Source organism: Phocoena sinus, chromosome 10 (assembly GCF_008692025.1).
Source record: "Phocoena sinus isolate mPhoSin1 chromosome 10, mPhoSin1.pri, whole genome shotgun sequence".
Lineage (NCBI taxonomy): Eukaryota > Metazoa > Chordata > Mammalia > Artiodactyla > Phocoenidae > Phocoena > Phocoena sinus.
The window spans coordinates 97,380,027-97,404,254 of NC_045772.1; the positions used below are offsets into that span (position 1 = coordinate 97,380,027).

General features: G+C 53.2%; 1 protein-coding gene across 1 annotated transcript in view; it reads left to right on the plus strand.

The window, feature by feature from the left end:
• ANO2 (anoctamin 2) overlaps positions 1-24,228 on the plus strand; it is a 320,612-nt gene that overhangs the window by 90,995 nt on the left and 205,389 nt on the right. Inside the window, exons 8-10 of the mRNA XM_032646986.1 lie at positions 1,816-1,871; positions 3,002-3,043; positions 8,808-8,872. Coding sequence (XP_032502877.1) covers positions 1,816-1,871; positions 3,002-3,043; positions 8,808-8,872 — 163 coding nt within the window. The remainder of the gene's footprint in view (positions 1-1,815; positions 1,872-3,001; positions 3,044-8,807; positions 8,873-24,228) is intronic.

Below are 24,228 nucleotides of genomic sequence, written 5' to 3' on the forward strand. Positions count from 1 at the left end.
AGGAAGACGAGTCTGCAGCTCCTTCAGCCCCGGGGCGCCTCTCCCCAACCCTTAACTCCCTATACCCACCCTCCATCCCCCATCTCCGCCCCCTCCACCCAGTTATTTCTGATGTTTTCTGTGCATGCCGAGGAGGAGATGTAAAATCAGGAAAGGACTGGCCCTTGGGTGACGCCGCAGCCCTGAAATCTCAGCTCTCAACTCACTGGAAGAGTGGCCTCTTCTGCCAGGCGCCCCTGCAGCCTCCTGAGGGCCTCTGCTCCCACGTGGGCCCCTGGCCAGCCGTTCTGGCATCCCAGGGGAATAGGGGCCATGGTTTGAGGAAGAGGAGGCTGATGGAGGGAGGAGGATTGTTTGAGAACCTCTGAGGCTCCGGGCACGCGATGGGGCACTGACTGGGTGCGGGAGGTGGAAAACCATGAGTTTTCACGAGTCGCTGTCATCTAGCTTTGTCACGCAGCCTGGCCTGTCTCTCCAGGCTCGTTTGCAAATGCAGATTACTTAGCATTTGGATGTCATGGGTGTTTCCCTCCAAAATCGAATTTCTCCTCTTCACACTACTGTCTACAGCGTCTCCGGAAAGAATGGTTCAGGGCAGAAAGCGTGCTTGAGATGAGGGAAATCATTGTGTATCAGAGACCCCGCCCCCTGCCCCCCACTGAATGTGCATCCCCGCAGGCAGGGTCCTCTAGCTGATGAGATATGATCCCTTCCATCTGGGAGCCAGCGACCCAGGGCAGACTGTCCGGAGTGACGGAACATACCGGGCATGTTATAGTCTCTGAATCCAAACATGAATGAAATGAGGGAATAGTAGTGGCTCTGTGCTCAACAGGAGCTTCTCTGTGGTGAGTATATTGGAGTTACAGGGATGGAGCCACTCCTTCACGTAACATCTATTAAGTAGGGTCTGCTGTGTGTGCCCAGTGCTGTGGAATACTGTCGGGATTAAAAAAAAATGGATCCCCTGTTACGCGGTGTTCAACTTTGTGGTCTCAGGACCTCTTTACACTTTTAAAAATTATCGAGAGCGCCTACAGGGCTTTCATCTAGGTGCGTTATATTGATCAGTATTTGTTATATTTGAAGTTAAAATTGAGAAAAGTTTAAAGTACAAGGATACGCAAGCCCACATTCCATTAGCTGTCCAGGGATGATGTCATCACAGGTCACAGAACTCCACTGTAGGCTCGTGAGAGAATAGGCGTATAAAAGCAAACAGTGTCTTAGTACTACTATAAAAATAGTCTGACCTTATGAACCCCCTGAAAGGGTCATGGGGACACCTGGGGTTCCCCAGGTCACACTGCCCTAGGGATCTAATGGTCCAGGCAGGTCAGTCGTGGACCATAATGCACGCTGCCTTGTGAAGGAACAGGGAGGGGCTGGAAGTGAGTTCAGATGAAGTGCGGTGGGATGCTCTGACGGACATGTTTATTGATTATAATCCCTGTGGTCGTTCCTGTGCCGGTCACTGAACACAGATACTCTCAGCGCACGGCTGTGGCCACGGAGGCGGTGGTGGTGAGGGTTCCGGGACCAGAGGGATCTGAGTGTACGAGGACAGGACGGACGTGACGTTTGAGAGAGCGTATCTGCTATTTAATCATAACTTTGCATTTGGGAAATGAAAAAGTACTGTTCTTGTGCTGAGAAGTCAAGCCGGAAAGGAACTTCTCGACCGGGAGGAACTGGAGGGGTAGGGGTTCTCAGCTGAGTGGTGGGGCTGGGGGAATTAGTATTTATCAGAAGACCAAGGTCAAGTTGAGAAACCCCTGCCCTACAGTTACCGTTTTCATCTTCCTTCTTCTGCAGGTATTAATTCTCTGATAGCAAATAATATCTACGAGGCTGCCTACCCCCTGCACGACGTGAGTACCGCCTCCATCAGTCAGCAGGGTGAACACTGCAGGCGACATGGTGGTGGATATACGGGCGGGGAGGCAGGAGGGAATGATGCCGCTGAACCGCCTGGGCTGGCTCCGGACCACTTGTGGATGAAAATAATCCCCAGTTGATTTTTGCCGGTTGTCTCAAACTGTTTCCCTTATTTCCCCGATGGCAGAACGAACTGGTTTTTGTCTGGGCTTCCCCGCACTCCCTGCCTTGATTTTGGGGGAAGGTGTGAGAAGACGGATAACGGCGTGTGGAGGGTTAAAGGGAGATGGGGAAGGTGGGTGGATAGCGGGGAGCGCAAGTTCCAGACCTGGATAATAACGCAGGCTGGACCGGCAGGCCCTCAAATGACTGAAAGTGATATTTTATACGTGATAGCTTTGTGTGGAAGTGAAATTCCTCATCCTATGCGAGGATGTATTAAGTGTCAGATCTTTTTTCTATCTTGACATATTTTAAGGATGTCTCTCAAAATCCCTTATACTGTTGTTTGGTTAAGAAAACAGAGAGACTGTAATTAAAGCTTTTCTTGGCTGCGAGGAATGTTATAAACATCCTATGACATCATGCAGTGATATTCTTCAAGATGGTTCGTGAGGAACTGAACTGGCCCGTGAACTCGGTGCCCCCAGGCTGCCCTGTCCACCCCATCGGTCGCTTTAGCATCTACCCCTCAGCGGTACCAAGTGAGACCCCTGGGGTGGGGACCCCTGAGTGCCCGCAGGAATTTCCCAGGTGACCGTTTCTCCTCGCCAGCATCCTTGCTGTGAGCACACGCGAATTGAGGTTCTGCCGGGTATGGCCAGGGCGCAGGGGTGTTTTCCTGATGTGCTGGTCCGTTTCCAGGTCGGGTTGTGCTGTTGCATTTGCTGTGAGGAGGTGCAGGGGGGTCTCTGAGGCCTGTAAGGGGAGCTGCCCTGGGTGAGAAGCTGCCCACAGGAAACACAGCAGGTGCTGGTGACCAAGGAAGTAGACCGGTGTCTCCTTACGTGTCATGCTCTTCACCTTCCTTAAATGGGAATGAAAGAAAGGGATAACGTTAGAAAATTTCAGAGAAAACCCTGTCTCTGTTTTTGATCATTCCATTGGCTTTCTCCTCCTACAGGGTGAATATGATAGTCCAGGGGATGACGTGAATGACAGAAAGGTAAGCCAGCCTGCTGCTGCGCTCGAGGACCACGCGGGGGTGGGGGGCTGCGTAGACGTGTCCTGCGTGTTCTGTTTACTGCTTATCCCCAGCTGTTCTTCCACAGCTCGCTGTCCCCAGGCGTTTGGAAATGTGAGGGCATTTCTGGTCGTTGACGTGACTGTGTATGGGGGTGCTGTTGACCTTTAGTGCCTGGTGGACCAGTGATGCCAACCATCCTGAAATACATCCCACAGTCACACACAGAGGCAGTATCCCTGCCCCTGATGACAAGAGAGCTTTGGCTGAGAAACACTGAGCATCCAGATCCCTTCATTGATAGATGGGGAAACTGAGGCACAGAACGATGGCGCACCTTGCCCATGATGACACTGCTACCATAAACAGAGAAGGGGCTAGTGCCCCTCTGACCCTCAAATCTAGTGTTCCTGCTAGAAGTATACCAGTATCCACGCCGTTATGGCTTGTTTGGGGAGGGTCGCCCTTAAGTTACTCTTATCCTCTCTGTCGAGGCAGACAGGTAGGGTACAGCCATTCCCAAATGACAGATGAGAAACCTGCATATTCCGGGCGGCTAGAAATAGGTTATATTTAAGGGAGGGAAAAGGGTCCCTTTGGAGGATCCCCCCTATGCCGGTCACAGCTCCTGCCTGGACAGCTCTTGTCCCCAGCCCTCCATCTAGATCCTCTTTCTTCTGTTTCCTGGTACTGTAGGAGCATGGGTACCACCCTTCCCACCACGGCACGATGCTCTGAGCATCACCCAGCCTCTTTAGTGGGGGCTGCCCGTCTGGCCATCGCCCTCCTGCCATCCTCCCAGCCAGGTCCCCCAGCCTTCAGCGACTCTGGTGAACAGACGAGGGTGGGCGAGGATGGGCGAGGGTGGGCGGGATGAGGAATAGGAGCCCGTGTACCCCCTCTCCCCACCCCGACTCTGCTGTCTGGAAAATCATTCATCCCCCAAGTTGCTTTTGAGCAACCTTCTTTTTATCCAGCCTATTAGTCCCTGTTATGAAGTGTTAAGTATTAAAAACATAAAAAGGTCTTTTCCAGAAATACTGCTGTGATTGCTTACATATGTCCCCTGCTCTGCCTGCCCAGGGAATCTGCTGTAGTTTTTCCATCTTTTAACCTCATCTGTTTTCTATCTGATGCTAGTAGTCTCAGTGGTGTTTAATTTCCTGAAAAGTCCCGGATCAGATTTAAAGGAAAAGGAGGAAGCCTTTCTCCCCACATCTCACCTCCCTGGCCCCAGCCATTTTCTGTCCTCCTACTTTTTCTTGTCACATTACTCCCCTTTAAAGAGCGATCACCACCTACTGCCCACCTAAGTGACCCCCTGCTGGGTGGGTGGTAACCCTCAGCCCCTCAAGGTAGAACACTTTACAGGAACATTCCAGAGATCAGGAGCACACAGTACTCCTGGGAAAACTCAGCCAGCCCCCGGTTACCTGCACAGAGGCAGAGAGAAGCAAATTGTAGACCATCCAAAATATATGTACCTTAGCCTGGAATGATATTATATTATCGTTAACAATAAAACCTTTTAACAAAACGTTTCCCTCCCAGGAATTTTTTCGCTTAGGCAGTGCTGCCTCCTCCCAGTGCACACCCCAAAGGATGGAATGGGTAGAATCTGGCAGGCAGAGAGAGACCAGCCAGGACAGAGCTGCATCTTGGTGGTGGCTTGGTGAAGGTGGACGAGTGTCTTTGGAAGACAAGCAACCCATTCCTTGTGGCTTTTCCTTGGGTTTGCCAGCCAGTCCTGGCCTCCTTGTTTTCCTCTGCTGGGGTCGTGGTTAGGGAAATAACGTTTGCTGTGATGGGAAATAAGAGAAACCAGGAGTGAGAGTGAAAGCTTTTTTCTGTCCATTTGGCTTGGGAAGTGGATACCCAGCACGGCAAGGAGACCGGTTCTGACGTCCATGAAATGATTGTCCCGTCAGGACTAAAACCCTGGTGTCCAAATTCCAGCCAGTGCCACCACCAGGTGGACACGGTCTTTCATGTATGGCAAGGGGACCTCTCACTGCCGTGCTGGCTTCCTTCCTAGCGCTTCAGAGGCATATGGGTGGGCCCTAAAAGGTATCTTGAAAGAACCAGCCGAAATCTCTGTATATGTGCAGCACATTTATTCGTATGTGTTACATCGTAAGAGTCTAGTGTTCTTCCAGAGGGCTGCGGGAAGGATTTTGGTTGGGTGCAAGGGAGAACCCTTGAAGTTGGTGCTGGAGGAGGTGGAGAAGGGTTGAGAACTGATGGGAGATCGCCCCCTGGGGGCCCTTAGGGGTGATCCGCCCATCCTGCCCGTACCTGGGGTTCCCCTCCTTCTTCCCTGCGATTTGTGGCTGTTCGGGGGATGTGCCTCGTAGGCGGAGAGCCATCTCCTTCCCGGCAGCTCGCCTAGTGCGGCCTGCAGTCTCGATGACTCAGCCCCCTCCCAGAGGGTAATTCACGAGAGGCTCCCTCCCTCTGGAGAGCAGGGGTTTCTTGCCTTTCTAGAGAGCTGGGCTGCGAGGGTGTGGATGGGCCCTTCCCACTGCCAGCAGCCACCTCATTCCACATCCGCCAGACTTACCTGCTTTCCTCAGGCATCCCAGGGGAGGGACTGTCCCCATCTTCCAGGGGCTGACTGAGCCCCACCAGCTCCCCGTGGCTTCCCTGCCCACTTACAGGGAACCCGAAGCGCAACCTGGAAGATACTCATCTTAAACTTTAGAAACTTCAGCGGTTTCTAAACCCTTGGTCCTGAATTTGCCAGCTTTTGCAGGTGATTATCTCCTCTAGTGGGCAGATAAAAAGTCAGTCTTGTCTTTCTGACGGGAAAGGTACTTTTCTTCTTGGTTTCACTTGAGGACTAGTTTTCCCATCCTGCACAACTCCCATTTTACCCATGGGGAAGTGACCTGCCAAAAACCCAACAGGTCATTGCAGGATCCGGAGGTAGAATTCCACCCTCTCCCATCCTGGTCCACCCCGTCCCATCAATGCCTCTGAGCCGGCTACAGCTGGTGTCCTTCTGTCTGTCCCAGGTCCGGCTGCTCTCTGAGGAGCTTGTGGCCTCAGGGAGGGCCCCGAGTCTCGTGCATCTTGCCGTTCTCTGGCATTGCAGATGGTTTTAACAGTTGAGTTCTTTATTTGTCCCATGAAATACTTAAGCCAACTGACCGATGTGACCCTAGGAAGCCGACCTGGCCTCCTGTATGCTCTGATCCATCAGATGGTGTGGTCCCCTTGTTGCTTCCTGCCCTAAAGGTTTGGGGTCAGACCCACATGCTTGGAATTACATCTGAGGCCTCCGAAAGAAGGCTCTGTGAGAAGGAGCTGCAGAGCCTCCTGGCTCTGTTCGCAGGCTTGGCCGGTAGGTGAAGAGGACATGGCATAACTCTGAGGGAGAGAGTGTATTTGCTAGGAGCTCATTAGAAAGTTCTAGACTCTGCAGGTTTAAAGGGACTGTTGCAGGTTACCCTGGTTGTCCTCTTGCACTTGACGCACACAGGCTCATCCCTGTTGACTGCTGGTCTGTCCCAGGACCCTGTAACCCGGGGCTTAGCCCGATCCACCTGGTCTCGAACTGTGTGATTAAACATTTGTAGAGACAGGGAAGGGTCTACAGCACCCTCCCTCGCCTGCAGAGCTGTGCGAGCTGGCCTGGCAGAGCCACATGGGCGGTGTGCAGGCATCCTTGCATCACCTTCCAGGTTTGGAGCCCTGGAGCTCCAGCTCTTCCAGGGGTTGCCTGGTGATCTCCTCTGCTCTGTCCATCTGGCCCGTCTGGAACCACTCTTGTCAAGGTCAACCATGGGTCACTGGGTCCAAGGTCACTTCTTGGTTCTCCTCCAGCCTGACCCATCAGCCGTATTTGACCCAGATGCTCACCTTCTTCCCTTGGGATCCCATGGTCCCTCGGCCTCCAGGAGACCACCCACTTCTAGTTCGGTGCCGTGTCACCATTGTTCCTCTGGCGCTTCTGCTGCTCTTCATCATCCCCTTGACCTCTGAACGGTGGAGCACCCAGGGCCCTGGCGTCACGCCTCTTCTCTACCTCTCTCTTTGACAGTTGCATCCGTAACTTGATGACTTTACAAATCATGTCTTCTCTGACTCTGGACTCTCCTTTGAACTCCAGACTTTTTCTTTTATTTTGAGGTACGCGGGCCTCTCACTGTTGTGGCCTCTCCCGTTGCGGAGCACAGGCTCCGGACGCGCAGGCTCAGCGGCCATGGCTCACGGGCCCAGCCGCTCCGCGGCATGTGGGATCTTCCCGGACTGGGGCACGAACCCGCGTCCCCTGCATCGGCAGGCGGACTCTCAACCACTGCGCCACCAGGGAAGCCCCCCCCCCCCCCAGTCCTTTCTAACTGGGGTTATGTCCCAAGATTCTCCCCTTGCTCAGCGCCAGCCTTCCGGCTTCCCTCTTCGTCCTAGGACGCGCCTGTTCCTCTAGGCCTTGGTACAGAAGGAGTGTTCTTCTAGCTGCAGCATAACCACCCACTTCCTTCAGGTCTCAGCCCAAATGTCACCTCCTCAGAGAGGCTCTCCCTTGCCATCCTTTTCTTTTTTTTTTTTAATACCTATCAATAATTACTTTATCTTTTAAATTATTTTGTTATTTTATTTTTTATCTTTTAAAAAAATTTTATTGGAGTGTAGTTGATTTACAATGTTGTGTTAGTTTCGGGTGTACAGCAAAGTGAATCTGTTATACATATACACGTATCCACTCTTTTTTAGCTTCTTTTCCCGTATAGGTCATTACGGAGTATTGAGTAGAGTTCCCTGTGCTATACTGTAGGTCCTTATTAGTCATCTATTTTTTATATATAGTAGTGTGTATTTGTCAATCCCAACCTCCCAGTTTATCCCTCCCCACTTTCCCCCTTGGTAACCGTAAGTTTGCTTTCTACATCGGTGACTCTATTTCTGTTTTGTCAATGAGTTCATTTGTACCATTTTTTTAGATTCCACGTATGAGTGATATCATATGATATTTGTCTTTCTCTGTCTGACCTACTTCACTCAGCGTGACAATCTCTAGGTCCATCCATGTCCCTGCAAAATGGCATTATTTTGTTCTTTTTTATGGCCGAGTAATGTTCCACTGTATATATGCACCACATCTTCTTTATCCATTCCTCCATCGATGGACATTTAGGTTGTCTCCGTGCCTTGGCTCTTGTAAATAGTGTTCCCTTGTCATCCTGTCTAAAATAGCACCCTACCCCCCTCTTCATATTCTACTCCCTACCTTGATTTATTTTTCTCCGTGACATTTATAAGTTAATATTTGTCTCTGCACACAAGGGGTAATAAGCCCCATGATGGCAGTGACTTTGTCTGGTTTACTGCTTTATCCAGTGTCTGGACAGGGCCTGGCACAAGGTGGATATTCAGTCAGTACTTATTAAACGAGTGAATAAGTGAACGCCAGGGCTCATCTGGCTGGACTCAGCAAGGCGAGGGAGTGAAGAGCGAGGGGTTTTGCTTGGTAGGTGCAGCACACCCAGAGTGTGATGAAGATCACCTTTATTACTGGGGGAGGACAAGTCAGCTTCTACAGCCTCCTGCCTTTGGAGTCTCCCTGTGGATATCTCATGGGAATTCTCCTGGAAGCTGGGCTTTGGGGATTCAATTTTGACTTGCCAGGATGGCTTTGGTGGGGAGGGGTGTGTGTCAAATGTTGACTTGCTAAAGCTGAATAACGAAAGGTGAATAGTTGTCTGCTGTACCTATAATCTGGTTCCCTGTTTTTTTTTTTGTTTAGCTGCTGTATCAAGAATGGGCACGCTATGGGGTGTTTTATAAGTTTCAGCCTATTGACCTCATCAGGTAAGATGTGGGAGGGGACTCTTGGGAGGACCCAAAAGGTCTCTGCCAACTGTCTTGGCTCCTGGAAGTGTGTTGGCCGAGCAGAGGGCTTGGCTGTTCTAGGCTGTGACGCCCCTGCTCTGTGTCCTACAGGTGGGGAGCCAGCTCCTGGGTGGGGGAGGGCAGTGGCAGCTGTGGGGCGGCAGGTAATGTAGACGGATGTTCCGTGACTTGCCTCTTGGGGTCTTCAGCACTGTGGTCTCTCCCTGCCTGCTCTTGTGGGGAGAGGAGTGAGTAGAGTTCTCTCTTTTATTATTGTCCCTCAAATTTGCCTAGAGAAGAACGTGGGTGAAGCAGATCCTTGGGTCATTCCCAAGTAGCCACAGTATTGACCAAGAGAAGGGAAGACCCGGCACATTGTATAAGGGCTAAGCCAGCTGGTCTGCGTGGAAATGCAGGCTTTTTATGGCTTCTCCAGAAAATTGGAAGGGAGAAGAGAACTGGGTCCTAAACCTCTCCCTTCAGCGCTGCTCCTAAAATGGTGCCCTATTGCCTTGGGAATTTCCCCAGTTTCTACAGAACATGGGTGAAAAGCTTTTTGAAAGAACATTCTAGAAGGCAGTAGGTCTGACTAGCCTCAAGTGGGTTCAGGGCTCTAGGAACTCCATGGGCTGTTGAAACCCCACCTCTTTCCCAGCTGGCATGTTGGGAGGACCCCTGTGCAGTGGGGGACCACTGGGCTGAGTGGGGTCTGGAGACTGGGGTCTTGCCCAGGCTTGGCCACTAGGGGCGATTGTTGCTCTGGTCAAGTCGCGTCCCCTCTTTGGTCTTCGGCATCCTGGTTTTCCGAAACTGGGAGCCTGAGCTAGGGCTCTACGGGGGAAATTTGATAGAGCACGCTTATTTGGAAACTATGGGGACCCTCGGCCCTGTGCCTGACATAGTGGACTCGCTGCCACTCAGTCACCTGTGGCTCACTTTAATGAGCTAATTCATCAGCCAGCAAACTCAGAGAGTGTTCCGGGCTGCTCGCCCTGGGCTGGGACGGCGAGAGGGGTGGCCGCCAGAAGGATCGAGTCCAGAGGGAGGGATTCCAGCTTCTTCTTGGAAGAAGACAGCAGGCTGGGAGTCACAGTTTGGGCAGGCTCACCTCCCACGCAGAGATGGGACGGCCCTCCCAGGGAACTGGGAGCTCAGTTGGACAGCAGGTGTTTGTTCCAGCTGAAGACCGTTAGCCGAGGGGCTGGGGTCGGGGAGCGAGGCCACAAATGCCGGTGACCGAGGCTCCCTCACCCTGTACGCACCTCCCGTCCCCTGGCGGCCTTTTGTGAGGTGCGGCCACCTAGACTGTTCTCTGGGCCACACCAGGGCTGCTTCCTCCGTGCCTGGTGGGCTTTGATCATCCTCTCTGCCTCTCTGGTGGCCACCCACGCTGTCGCCTGTTTTATCCAACTATTCACTCCCTTTGAAAAAATACGATGCCAGAAAATAAAAATTCTCCCTCCCGGAGAGCCCCACGTTTTCCTCCGGAGACTTCGGGTGACCGGCCGCCAGCTAAGTGGGCGACGGCTCCAGCGTGCCCTCCGTTTCAGCCACCGGAGCAGCCTCACCTGCGGGGGAAGAGGTGCCTTTGGAGCAGATCCTGGCTCTGGGGTCTGGCGGTTCCCGAGGACGCAGAGCCCAAAGCTGTCCAGACGGGTGCAGTGTGCTGTGGGGCTGGGGGCTGTCCACTGCCGCTTCCTCACCTGCTGCACAGTGCCAGTGGCCTGGATGTGGGGCTCGGACGCGCCTGGAGCCTCGGGCATCTTTCAGACACTGGCTGGAGGGGAGGGGATGGGACACAGGTAGTATGGGGGCTGTAGTGGGGGACTGTGACCTACCCAGAGGGGTGAGGAACTTACTCTGCTGGAGAGAGAGGAGGGGACTGTAGTGGGGAGAGAGGGAAGGGACAGAGGCGTTGGGGGCATAGGTGGGTAGCAGAGGCAGGGAAGCCAAGAGCAGGCAGCTGGAGAGGAAACTGGGGTGGCGGGTGTGGGTCTCCCCGCACTCAGCTGGCTCCCCCTAAGCTCGTGTGTCCACGTCACCTCCTTCCTCTCCGCCATCTGCCAGTCCCCGGTCTGACCCCAGCTCCTGTGGGTGTGTCTTCAGCGCCACTTCCCTCTGCTGCCGCTTCTTCTCCATCCTTCCTGCCTTCACCTGTCGGGACCTAGTGGCCCACAGGGCCCAGCCTGAGGCCACCCTGACCCTGTGGTTCCATCGCGGCTCATGCCTGTGAACTGTGCCCTCTTGGTGCTCACGTAGGAACTGCGCCCATGTGGTCAGTGCTGAAGCATCCACAGAGGCAGGGGGGTCCAAGTTGAAGGTAAGCCCTGCAAAGGCCCAGCCGAGGTGTTTCCCGCCCGTTGCCTTGGGCCCCCAGCTCCTCATTGGCAGCACTGAGCGCTGCTTCTCTCCCGGTGCCCACGGTTTGGAACGTTCGAAAGCACGGAGCAGCTGAGAGCCCAGCAGGGTGGGAGATCCGTTGGCATGTAAAGCTACCCTTCCCCTTCCGCAACCCTTCAAGCCTAAACTTGAGATTTAGGGTTCGAGGCTCCTTTCCCAGGTGTGTAAAGTGGACAGAGGGGGAGCAAGATGCCCCTTCCCGGGGCTTCCCTGGTGGCGCAGTGGTTGAGAGTCCGCCTGCCGATGCAGGGGACGCGGGTTCGTGCCCCGGTCCGGGAAGATCCCGCGTGCCGTGGAGCGGCTGGGCCCGTGAGCCGTGGCCGCTGAGCCTGCGCGTCCGGAGCCTGTGCTTCTCAATGGGAGAGGCCACAGCAGTGAAAGGCCCGCGTACCGCAAAAAAAAAGATGCCCCTTCCCTGCACCCCGTGCCCCTCCCCCAGCAGCTGCATGGGCATCCGGGCCAGCAGGCTGCACTGTGAGATTGCTGATGGCGCTCCCAGGCCAGCAGAGCTCTCCACCCTGAGTCATACCCTTGCTCTAGAAACCTCGGGGCCTGCAGGCCTGAGTGGAGTGTGTGTGTGTGTGTGTGTGTGTATGTGAGTTGCCTGGGAAGCTCCCCAGGGAGGTATCCAGTAGCGACCCCCCTCACAGAAGAATCTTCTGGGAACTCCGAGCCCGAAGCACTTGTGCCCTGGAAGAAACAAGGTGTGTGTTGGAGCCAGTGGGGGAAATGAGGTTTTAGCTGGAGGGAAATGGCCCTACTAGTCCCTTGGGGCTACATGAGTGTCCCTGCAGGCAGAGGAGTAAGTTTCTGCCTGCACGGCCCTGGGTTACTTCCCTGACATCCCAGGAGGGAAATGGCCTTCATTTTCTGGGGAACCCGGGAGGCTGGGCCTTTTGGCTTGACTAATATGGGGTGATCCTGTATTAGTCAGCGCCCTGCCCTGTCTTTTCACTAAAATGAACATCTGCTCACGGGCAGATTTTCTTAGCTGGGAGGTTTTGATGTGGATAAGATAAAACGACAGGCTTTGAACATCTGAGTTAGATTTAGCTACTAACCGTACTTTGCTGAAGCTGAGATGCAAAATTGTATTTTAAAGCATCTGCCGCTGACTGCCTGTGACCGCGTGTGGAGGAGAGGCGCCCAGAAGTCCACCGGGCTCGGGGGATGTGTAGCTGTGGACTCTGGGGAATGGGCCAAGGGCATCGTACACGGGCAGCATCCACTGTGTCAAGTCGGGATTACAGTTTAGAGAGGGGTAAATGGCTCGTCCTCGTTCCCTCCTCTTTCAGGGATGCCATTTCCCAAGGGAGGCTTCCTAAGATCAGGCCCTGGGCGTGAAACCCATCCCTGTGGCAGGTCTGGAGTCCTCTCAGAAATGTCCTGCTTCCTCAATGACCTAACAGTGGTATCTATGCCGGTTCAAGAGCCTTTGGGCATCATCTGTGGACAGCAAGAGTGGCACTGTGCCTCCACCTTGCTACACGTCTCTACCATCCTAGACTTCCAGCCCTCTCCAGCCCCACCAGTGGAGAGCCCATCCAGGACCTCGGCATCACAGGAATTGGCTTTTCCTCCTCCTGATAAAAGGCAGAGGTGCTTGTTCTTGCCAGAATTCCCCAGAAAGGCCACTAGGAGGTTGCGTGATTTGATGCATCCCTCTGTGTCTCTGAGCCCCACTTCTAACCTCCTGAAACGCGACGCATCCACGTCCCTCCAGGAGGGAGACGGAGGAAGCCACATTCTTAGCAGGCTTCTCAGCAGGCCAGGCTCAGGAAGGACTGGCTGCAGCTGGTTTGGGGGAGGGAATGGAGAGGAAAAAACGTTGATCAACCTGCGATGAGTTATTTCCTGAGCCCTGCTGCCTCCTCCTTGATCCTTCCCTGGGATTTATAAAGGCAGTTCAGCTCAATGCAGTAAACATTCACTGATGCTCACAGTGAGCAGATCTCTGGAGGCACGGCGAGACGTAGGGTGGAGTCTGCGTCCTTACGGATCTAGCAGTTACGCAGGGAGACAGACCCGTGGGAGGCAGGATGAATTGAGGGCTTTTCAGGACTGTCATATATAAGTACTAAACATGATAGGTTGGGACAATAGATGGAGAGTTGTTGCTACTAGCAGAATAAGGGAAGACTTCCTAGAAGAGGTGGTGCTGGAATTGGAAACATTGCTTTCTGAAAGGCTGAGGTTAAAGGTCCTGAATGTGTCTTTGTCACCAGCCTGGGCTGCCCTGAATATGGACTTGTGGAGCCTGGTGTCGACGGCCAGAAATCACAGTGCCCCAAAGCCAGGTCCCTCCTGACTGCCAGTCGGGAGAGGTCAAGTCAAGAACTTGACTTGTAGATCTTGCCCCACCTGCGTGGACTCTGTGCCAACCTGGCCCGTGTCCCTGGCTCTGACCTGTAAGTTAGCAGAGCATCCAGTCTTGGAAGGAGATGAGGCTGGACCCAAGAGAGGAAGCCAAGGAGAGGTGACGTGTGGGACTAGCACCTTGGTATCTGCAGGTCTCATGCTTTGAAGTATTGGATTTATCAGGGAAACGTTATGCAGGCTGGAAAGAAGTCACGTCTCATGGGCCTGAAGAAGATTTTTCCTTTACCTCTGAGGGCGTAGGAACATAGTAGACAGAGAAAAATAGGCAGTGGCTGGTTGAGGCGAGGCAGAAACAGGGATGGCGATGTTCCGTGCAGCTATATTCTGGCCCGTTTTACAGACTGGGAAATAAGTCAAGCTGTTCATAAAACGTGAGGTGTCCCACTCTCCTTTCTCTCCCCCCTCCCTGCAGAGTGCCACTCCCCGCCAGGTCTGCACCCTCTAGAGGAGAGGAGTCGGCCTGGGGCTGCCAGTGGACCAGGAATTGAATACGGTGCCCCCAGCTCTAGTCCGAGGCTGCACCCAAAGGCCGTCCTGGTCCCCTGAGGGTGGCCTCCCTGGCTTCCACGGCTGGTGGCTCTTGGTTCAGATCAAACTGAATCTTCCTTCCTGGAGTATCAGCTGTATGGTACTTGGTGGCTCCCGTGGCACCAGGAGGCTGCACGCGTATCCCCGTGGCCTCCCACGGTTGCACGGCCGGAGCTGGGACGGGGTGAGGGTCTGGTTTCCCAGCTCACTGCCTCCTTGACTCCCTTATGTCACGTCCTATTTCCCAAGGGGAAGGGAAGCTGATATTAGCCTGAAAATATGTGACAAAGCTGTAATTTCCTATCCCCTTGGACCTTGTGTGCAGTAAACTCTCAGTTATCCAGGACGCCTGGGACCAAACCATGGCATCACAGAGGTGGGAGGAGCTTAGAGGCTGGCTGGCCTCAGTGCCCCGCCATGGAATGGGGAATTGAAGACCTCCTCTCCCCGCATATTGATCGAGCAGATGCCCAGCCTCTGCATGCTTTTTCTTGTAATGGGGGAGACGCCTGGCCTCGGGGGCAGCTTGTCTGTCTGCTGGACATTTTTAGCCACTAGAAATGGTCCTGGAGCCAGAGCAAGAACTCTGCTGATTTCCCTCTGTTTCAGTCCTGTTCTGAACAAGAGCATTCTATTGTGTAGGCCAGCCTTTAATTAGTTGAAAATAGCTCTTGCGTCCCTAACAGTTCTGCACGCGTGACCGCCTGGCCTCGCTGTGTGTCCTCCTGTAATGCGGGCTCTTCTAACAGCCTCATCGTCGTGATCGTTCTCTTTGGGACCCACTGGCCTGGGAAAGTCAGAGCAGGGCCCTCCTGCACGCACACCTCACCTGTTATAGTTAAGCTGACACCTGTTTGCACTGACCACATGTGAGACACTGGTGCTGGGGGATAGAGATGAATTAAGCATGACCCCGTTCTCCAGGAGCTCAAGCTCAAAGTCAAATCCCCAAGCGTGTAGGTGACCACGTGGCTTTTCTGGGAAATGGAGGGACAGACTGAGGGAGAAAATTTTCAAAGAGTAACTGTGAGGCTATAGAAAAACAGGGTATAGAGAAGATCATGGGGGTGGGGGGAAGCTGACCCCCAGACCAGTCATCTGTGATGAGGGGGCTCAGGGCTATCAGCTGTGCCTCGGGCAGAGATTTTTGGGGGGTGACTCTGACTCTTTCTGGAAACATCTGTTGACGCATGGCAGCACCCACAGACCCCTGAAAATCTCAGAAAACATTTTAGGGTCACATCACTTAGGGATTTACCAAATCGTGGCAAAACCTCATGTGTCCAAGTCAGGTTATCCTGCCTAGAGAAAAACCAGCCAGGCTAGAACTGTTTCAGGGAAGGAAAAGAAATGTGATCAAAAATGTAGAGAGGCAGCCATATGAAGACAGACTTAAACAAATAAGAGCTCCCACTCTAGGAAGAAGTGGAGACGGAGTGAGGCTGCACTTGTTAATTTAGGAGATGGATAGGGTGACTGTCCACGTGTTTATCAAGCCCCGAGGCACCTGCCTAGGGACATTCCTCTAGACTGAGAGCAGTGGGTTAAGGATGAGAAGAACTTGGTTTGGGCTCCAGCCTTGATTCCAAGTGATATAATACTGGGGCAAGCCGTTCTCTCTCAAGCCTCCGTTTCCTCAGCTGTGAAATGGGCATCATAACACCTGTCCTACCTTCCCCACAGTATTATTGCGAGGATTACGATATAGTTGTGCAAAGAGCGTGGTGATGGACACAGGTCTGGTTAGGTAGAGTTGTTATTTATCTGCTCCCTGGGGGAAGTTATACTATTCCCTAAACTAGCAGAATTTTATATAGTTCTTTAGTTTGTCTTGACAAATATTGTATAATCATAAGACTATTTTTTTAACATCTTTATTGGGGTATAATTGCTTTACAGTGGTGTGTTAGTTTCTGCTGTATAACAAAGTGAATCAGCTATACGTATACATATATCCCCATATCCCCTCTCTCTTGTGTCTCCCTCCCACCCTCTCTATCCCACGCCTCCAGGCGGTCACAAAGCACCGAGCTGATCTCCCTGTGCTATGCGGCTGCTTCCCACTAGCTATCTATTCTACATTTGGTAGTGTATATATGTCCACGCCACTCTCTCACTTCAAGACTGTGTTTTTTTCAAATTGTAAACCAATGTACTGTATTCACGTTGCGTGTGTGTGCTGTGTGCCTCCTAGCGACCCTGCCAAGTGGATGTTCTTACCTCTGTGTTACGGGGGTGAGGGGATGGGGTGCTGAGCTCAGGGAGATAGGAGCTTCCCGAAGCCACAAGCCAGCCCACCTGGGATTTAAACCCAGGCCTGTCCGACTCCAGAAACTGTGTGTTTGTCCTCGTACCACATGGCTGAAGGTGACCCAGAGCGTCGTCCAGCCAGATGTTGGGCAAGCTGGGTTTCCAGATACCTAGCGCTAATCCCTTTGATTAGCATCCTCTGAGGGGCAGCTGGCGTGGTCTGTGGAGGGGGGAGGGGGGCTCACTGACCAGATCACCCCCTGCTCTGCGATGGGCCATCCTCGTGAACACCCCTGTCTCAGCAGGAGTGACGTGTCACTCGCAAGAGCTGTTGGTTAGGGGGCCCCCGAATGCCATGTTTTGGTTTCTCATTTCTGCTTTCCAGAGTCTTTCTTTTCCCCGACTTCTTCCATGTCATCAGGTTGTAAGCTGTCACTTCTTGCTTTTGTCAACCGAGTAGGTTCCTCCCCGACTTCAGTTCGCTGCTCCGTCGCAGCTTTAGTAACCGGACCCCTGAGCAGGTAGCATTGTGCGCCAGGTACGCCTCTTCCACAGCCTGTCCCGGAGTCTGCCTCCCGGCAGGTGTGGGATCTTGTGGAGGCTCTGCCTTTGTCGTGGAAATGTCTTCCTGGTGTTTCCCAGTGAGAGTGAAATGGTGTTTCCAAGATGGGACCAGAGTCAGTGTGGTAAGGCAGGTGGCTTTGCCGAGAAGAGCTGCATTTTGTCCCTCTTGCTTGTTTTGGGAGGTCACAAGAAATCCAGGCCAGAGCTCAGAGTCTGTTGACACAAGAGTCGATCCCTACATCAAGGGTCTACTGGATGCCAAGCTCTGTCGTGGGTGTGGTGTCAAAGCGAAAAGAAGGGGGAAAGCAGGAAGCTTGAAGTGTAACAGTGGGATCCCAGGTGCTCACAGTAGATCTGATGGAAGCTGCAGAGGTAAAGTGGTACCCAACGGGGAACCTGGGCACAGAGCTGTGCGTAGACGGGCTGGGGGCAAGGTGGTGGGCAAGGGGATGGGCCAGAGGTTCTGAAGGGGTTTGTGACTAGCTTTAGCGTGGTTGATGAGAGAAAGATGAGACTTACAGGACAGGCGAGTTTTGAGCAGAAAGTAGAGATCTGAAGGAAGAAGGAAGTGTGGTTGGGAGATTTACAAGAGTCAGGTTGAAGTATTCTTGGTCAGGAAATGCTGACGGAAGTGGAGGCTCAAGAACAGGTTGAGGCTGCAGACAGCTGACAGGAGAGCCCTGGGGCTACGGGAAGTGGTTGGAGGAGGTATCTGAGACGGTGCAGGGGGAGGAAAGCCTAGACAAAGGGGCCGTGGTGATGGGGAGCAAAAGGAGATGCCGTCAAGTGGTTTCTCTGGGATTTAGGTGGCAAAACAGAGCTTTCGGGGGTTCAGGACTTGTGCGCTCCTAGCTGTGAGGTGAGAATGGCCCGTCTCACTCACCCACTCTTGGGAAACTTTGGGCAAGTCATTCAGCCCTTTGGATCTGGTGCACATCCTCTTGCTGAGAGAGAGAAAGAGAGGAATCTTTGCGTCTCCTCCACAAACCCTCTAGGCTGTGATGGCAGCTGCCATCTGTCTGTGGGAAGCAGGACCTCAGGTGGATCCGAGGGGCTGATCTCGCCCTAGAAGGAAGGAGGGGACTGGCCGGGGGATAGGTCACCATGGACACGGCCCGACTCTTTGATCCCCCTGAGCCACTGTTTCACCGCCTGTCTCTGGAACCCCTGAGCTCCCCATTCCTGCTAACGATATTCTGCTGAGTGATGTTCTCCACCCACGCCACATGGGTATGTGACCAACATAAACAGAAGACGTCTTGACACATTGAATAACATCGTTGCAACACACGTTACAACAGCGACCGCAAGATCTCTCCATTTAATTAGCTGGGCATGCCCAGGCGCTTCGCACAGACGTATGCCTCTGTTTCAGGAACGGAAAACCACAGCATTTTGTGGGTTTGGAAGTCACAGACATGAGCAAGAAAAAGACAAAACAAAAAGCTTCAAGATCGCTGCCTGGGAGACTGCTGTCCTCCAGTACCTTCTTGGGATTTGCTCAAGGTAGTCAAAGGTGTGGGTAGTTGGGTAACTGCCAGGGATGGCTGTCTGCCCTGGCAGAGTGGCTGACTCTGATGTGGAGAGGTTGTGACCCTCAGCCCGCATCGCCCAGCCCATTCCAGGGCCTCAGGAAGCCCTCCTTGAGGGCTCAGGACTCAGGGCTGGTGCCTCAGCCCTGTCGGTTTCTTTCATAAAATCCGTGTTAACTGAACACAGGAGAGACAGAGATGAGATTGGAGGACTGGGACCTTGAACTTTTTATTTGGAATTGTAGTCTGGAGGAGGGTAAGGGCAATGGCTTAGTTTCCAGCAGTTACCAGTTCTGACAACATGGCAGTATTTCCTTAGGCTGACACGCAGCCCAATCGTCAGCCTTCGGGCGGACAGGCAAGCCGCTCCTTCTCCAAGCTTCCCCCCGGCCTGTTTCCCCTTCCTGTCAAATCCTAGGGGGATCGCGCTGCCCCCCTCCCCCCACCATGGACACCCTAACACTTCTCTGAAGGTTTAACCCTGGGGGTGAGGTTAAGCCCTCTGATGGTCCAGCAGCCAGCTGGAAGCATCTCTCAGGGACATCATGAAAGAAAGAGGAGAGTCCCCAAACTCAGACCTCTCACCGTCCAGCTGGGAGAAGACTCAGTGTTTTGGGAGAGATTTAAGAGAATGGATAATTCAGTTCCCTTTGATGCGGTATATTTATTGGGCATCTCTGCTGTGTTTGTTTTATTTGTGTTTTTGGTTTCAGGTGCTAGAGTTAAAGTGAAGAAAAAGACAGATGTGGACTTAGATAACTTACCTAATCACCTTGGGTGATTAGATGATTTACCATCTAACCTAGGACGCTCTTGAGAGTGAAAGGGAGCATTATTAATAGCCATGCTGAGTATACTAGTCAGCTACTGTCAAAATAACACTGCATAACAAACCACCCCCAGATCTACAGCTTACAACACCGGTTGTTTATTTTTCTTGCTCAAGTGTCTGTAGGTTGAGTGGGAAAGGTCTGCTTCAGGCTGAGGGTCGGCTGGGCTTGGCTCCAGGCTTCAGACTGTGTTCAGGTCTCCACAGGTCTGCATGCTCTCCACAGATCAGAAGCCACCTGGGCGTGGTCCTCTCATGGTGAGTCACAAGAGCCCAAGGAAAAGCAGGGAAACATACACACGGTGCCTCTTAAGGCATCGTTGGCATCCCATCCTCTAGGGCTCCACTGGCCAAAGCAGTTGTATGGCTGAGCACAAATCCATGTTTCTGGAAAGTACACTCTTTCTTAAGGGGAGAGGAGTCGGTATTTGCCGAACGCCCATGTAACCTGCCCCAGTGAGACAACAGGTATAAACCAGGACCGTTCCGGAAATATGTGGACCTGTGGTCCACCCTTGTCTGGTCTCGTGGAGCTTATGAACTAGCAGGAAAGACAGATTATGTCTAGTTTTTTATTATTATTTTTATTGTTTTAAAATTTTTATTGGACTATAGTTGATTTACAATGATGTGTTAGTTTCAGGTGTATAGCAAAGTGATACATAAAACTGAATATATCAATATATATATTCTCTTTCAGAATCTTTTCCCTTATAGATTATTACAAGGTATTGAGTGTAGTTCCCTGTGCTGTACAGTAGGTCCTTGTTGTTTATTTTATATATAGTAGTGTGTATACGTTAATTCCAAACTCCTTATTTATGCCAGTAATGTATAGTTAATTGTGAGTGTGACATGGGTTACACTAGCAGATATGGGGTGTCATGGGCAATCCAACCTCATTGGAGAAGGCCAGCTGAGGAAGTGGCATTTAAATGAAGATTTGGTGCATGAGTGAGAGCCAGGCAGAGATGAGCAGGATAACGACAGTAGCTCACGGCCCGTGGTACCTCCTGTGTGCCAGGCGCTGTCTAAGCCCCGTGCACTTGCTAACTCACAGCGACCCTTTGAGACATACTATCACCCTCAGTTTCCGGATGAGCAGTTCAGACACAAAGAGGGTGTTAAGTCACCCGCCGTCACACAGCTAGTGAGTAAGGAAGAGGTGAGGTTTGAACTCCTAAGTCTGGCTCCAGAGTCAGTTCTCTTTGCCACAGGGTATGCTGCCCACAACAGAAAGAGGGGGCCTGGGGTGCCTGGTGTTAGGTCAGCAGTGGGGGGAGTAATGGGGGCCAGGCTGGGGCGAAGCAGGGACCAGGTCCTGGAGGATCTTTCCGAAACCACAGGCCAGCCCATCTGAGATTCAAACCCAGGCCTGTCTGACTCCAGAAACGATGTGTTTTCCCTGGTACCACGTGGCTGAAGGTGACACAGAGCTCCGTTCATTCGTGGGCCGTTTGAAGATTTGGGGCTTTATCCTAAGGGAAAGAGCCTGTCCTTGAAGGGTTTGGCTTATGCGGGTGTAGATGTGTGGACGGCACTGATGTGGGCCGGTTGCTTTTACTTTGAAAGGACCTGAGGCTCCTCTGTGTGGGCGCTAGAAAGGACCCGAGATATTGTATGTTTTGTGCCAAACAGGATGGAGGGAGGGTGGGGAGTGTGGGGAGAGGAACAGCTTCTCCTCCCGGACGCCCTCTGTCCTTGTGCGAGGACTTGGTGGGCATTCTGGGGAGTGGGAGTCCAGTCTTCTTATCCTCCACGTCCCAGCTGACCCGCAGGTTTCACTAGGTGGTATCAGTGCATGGGAACTGTCTCTCCCCACTCACCAGCGGGGATGTCTTCGTGGGTGTGATGGTGACCACAGCGGACACAGCACTTACCCCACGCTCACCGGGTACCCATGTCACCTCGCCCAGTGTGGACCTGATCTGGTCTAATCTTCGCGGCGACCCTGTGAACTTGGCACAATCATTGTCCCCCGTTTTCAAGATGAGGACACAGCAGTGCAGAGAAGATAAGTCACTAGCTGCAAATCTCAGGCAGGACCATTCCAGAGTCCATTACTTTAACCACTTCGCTGCACTTTGAGGGAGGAAACAGTGCTGGTGAGACACATGGGCTGCTTCTCAAATGGGGCCCCAAGGCAGAGGGTGGGGGTAGTGGATGGATGTGGTCAGGTGCCCAGATGGGGTGGTAAAGGGTTTCTAGGATCTTTTAGAATAAAACAGATCTGGTTCCTTAAGGAGGGTGTTGCCGTAGATCGTGGGGACTTAGGAATTTTAGCTCTGGGGATCCTTGAAAACCATTCTCTTACTTTATTAAAAAAAAAAAATCCTCTAGCAGAAGTAACAAGGTGGAGGGATGGAGGTATCATGTCTGAGGCCACTTCCAAGTAAGGAATCTTTAATATGTACCTTGCTGACTTTTAATAGGGACGGCAGTGAGCTAGGAGGTGGGAGGACGTGTGAGATTAGAGGTGGCGATGCTCCAGGCAGGTAGATTACCTGCTGCCTTCCTCACCTAACAAGGGGGTTGGGCCAGGTGATCTGTAACATCCCTTCCGGGGCTAACTTTCTAGGCTGTACGGGATACCGTTGCAAGCCTGAAGCTGGTCTTGGGGCAAGACCCAAGGTTTCCCCGGGGAGCAAGTTGAATTTGGGGTTGGAACCCAGGAGTCTGGACCCCAGCCCTGGACTCTGTCCACTGGACTCGCCCCCTCTTAGGGGCACCCCTGTACCCACATCCCTGGATTCCTCTCTTCTCGCCATTAACCTCTCCCCCTTCCACGCAACCCATCTCTGGTTTCTTTTGCCTTTCCGGCTTTGATCACATCTGGAGCATTTTGTAGAGTTGATGAGTGTGTGTTTTCCTGTTGGGACACATGGTGTCTATCAGAGACACTTAAGAAGCCCGGATGAGTGGAAGAGTCTGCGTGGCATGTCAAGGGCTGCTGGCCTGGAGGGTGGATGGCAGCTGTGTGGCAGGGGACCTGGCATGAGGGCCAGCTGACTCTCGGGAAGGCCGAGAGGCCCGGCCTGGGGCCTGCTGTTCCACATGGCTGTGAGCTGTCCTAGTGGGTTGGTGCCTGTATGTATGTGTGTGTGTGTGTGTGTGTGTGTGTGTGTGTGTGTGTGTGTGTGTGTGTAAAGGCCTGGAAGGGCCCCTCTGCCTTGTTGCTATGGGATGCTGCCTTCAGTGCTTTGCTCTCCATGGTAACCAGGAACATAAGCCAAGTGTGTGTCCCCTCCAGGGCGACAGTGGGTGACGGATGTGCTATGGGGCTGAGAGGCAGCGCCGTGCTGTCTGTGAAAGGTGACGATAATTTCCAGTGAGCCGCCTGGCTGGACCAGTGAGTGTGAGCGTGAGCGTGGATGAGATGCAGAGTGGGCTTCCCAGAGGGAAGGAGCTGGGGACGTGCCTTCCCCAGGCCCCAAGATCAGACCTCCCTTTGCCGTGTGTTACCTGTTCCCTTGGTGTTGGCCTTTAATCCCCGTAGTCCCGGGCGTGGGCGGGAGGGAGTGGGCGTGATTCTACGTGGGTGAAGATGCTCTCGGCAGGAAGAGTGGTGGTGGAGGAAGGCGACAGACTTTATGAAGGTGATTCTCAAGGACTGAGGTCCCACTTGCCCTCCTTTTCTTCTCTTTCTCCCTGTTATGGGTGGAGGGGTAGTGGGTGCGCCCAGCCAACGCTGCTTACCTTCTGTTTGGAGCCTGACCCCCGGCTCCCCCGAGGCTGTCTCCTCCACCCTCCCCACACCCCCCGAGGTTCTCATCTCCAGGCTTCGTGGCTCTGTGCAGCCCCCTCGACCTCCGCGCTCCCCTTGAACTTTCTCCTTCTCTCCCCCGATAACCCTCGCATTTTATTTTTCCCTTTTCCTTCCCTCTCCTTTCCTTACCCAGCCCCTCCAGCTCTGTACACTCCTCGTGAGGTCTTCCAGATCTGGGGGCAAGGGACCCCCGGCTGGGAGTTCATAGGCCCGGGGTGGGGAGTGCTGGGGCCTGCCCCGCCGAGTTCAGCCAGCCACCTTGTAAATGCGCCTGTAGGTCTAACAGCGCAGCCCCGTCTGTCCACGGCTTGAACTAAAATGCAGACGCCCCTGGACTCGGTTGGGAACGTAAACAGCTAGTGGGTTGAGGACTTCAAGCAGCGGGCAAACGTGGCAGGAGAGAGGCCAGGTGCAGGCTGGCCTGGGTGGATTTTCTCACGGGTGTTTCTCCAGGCTCCCCGACTTCTTGGATTCTAGGCTCCAGAGCGCTTCTCTCGGGCAGCAGGTCCGGGAGTGAGGCTCCTCCTTGATTGTGTGGGGACAGAGGAGAGCAGATGTTCTAGTCTTTCTTCCGTTTAATGTGTCCTGCTCAGGGAGAGGCCTTAGGAAGAGGGTGGAGAGAGAGCTGAGGGTGTGGCCTGGGGCGGCACCCTGGGACATCTGACACTGGGACTCTGGTTGGGGCTCAGAGTCCAGGAGTTGGAGCCCGAGCTCAGCTGGCAGGGTGGCCCCTCCCGTGGGGCTGGGGGCAGGCAGCCATGTGCTGGGACTTCTGCTTGTTCATCCATTCCCTGGTCATTCAGGGGACTCAGTGCTTCAGCAAACACCTGTACTGTGGCAGGAGCCGTCCAGGCAGTGGTGCTGAGAAGCCCTGGCCCTCAAGAAGCTTATAGTCAACCTGGAGGAAAGACAAGTCAGCGGGTGCCTCCAGAAGCATGATGACCGCTCAGACGGAAGGTGTGCAGGGGCCTCGGGGAGGGACAAAAGAGGGGCTCCCTCATCAGGCAGGGGAGACCTCCTGGAAGATGCAAGGACGGAGCTGAAGTTTGAATAAGGACTTGATGTAAAATGGGTGTAGAAGAGGGGG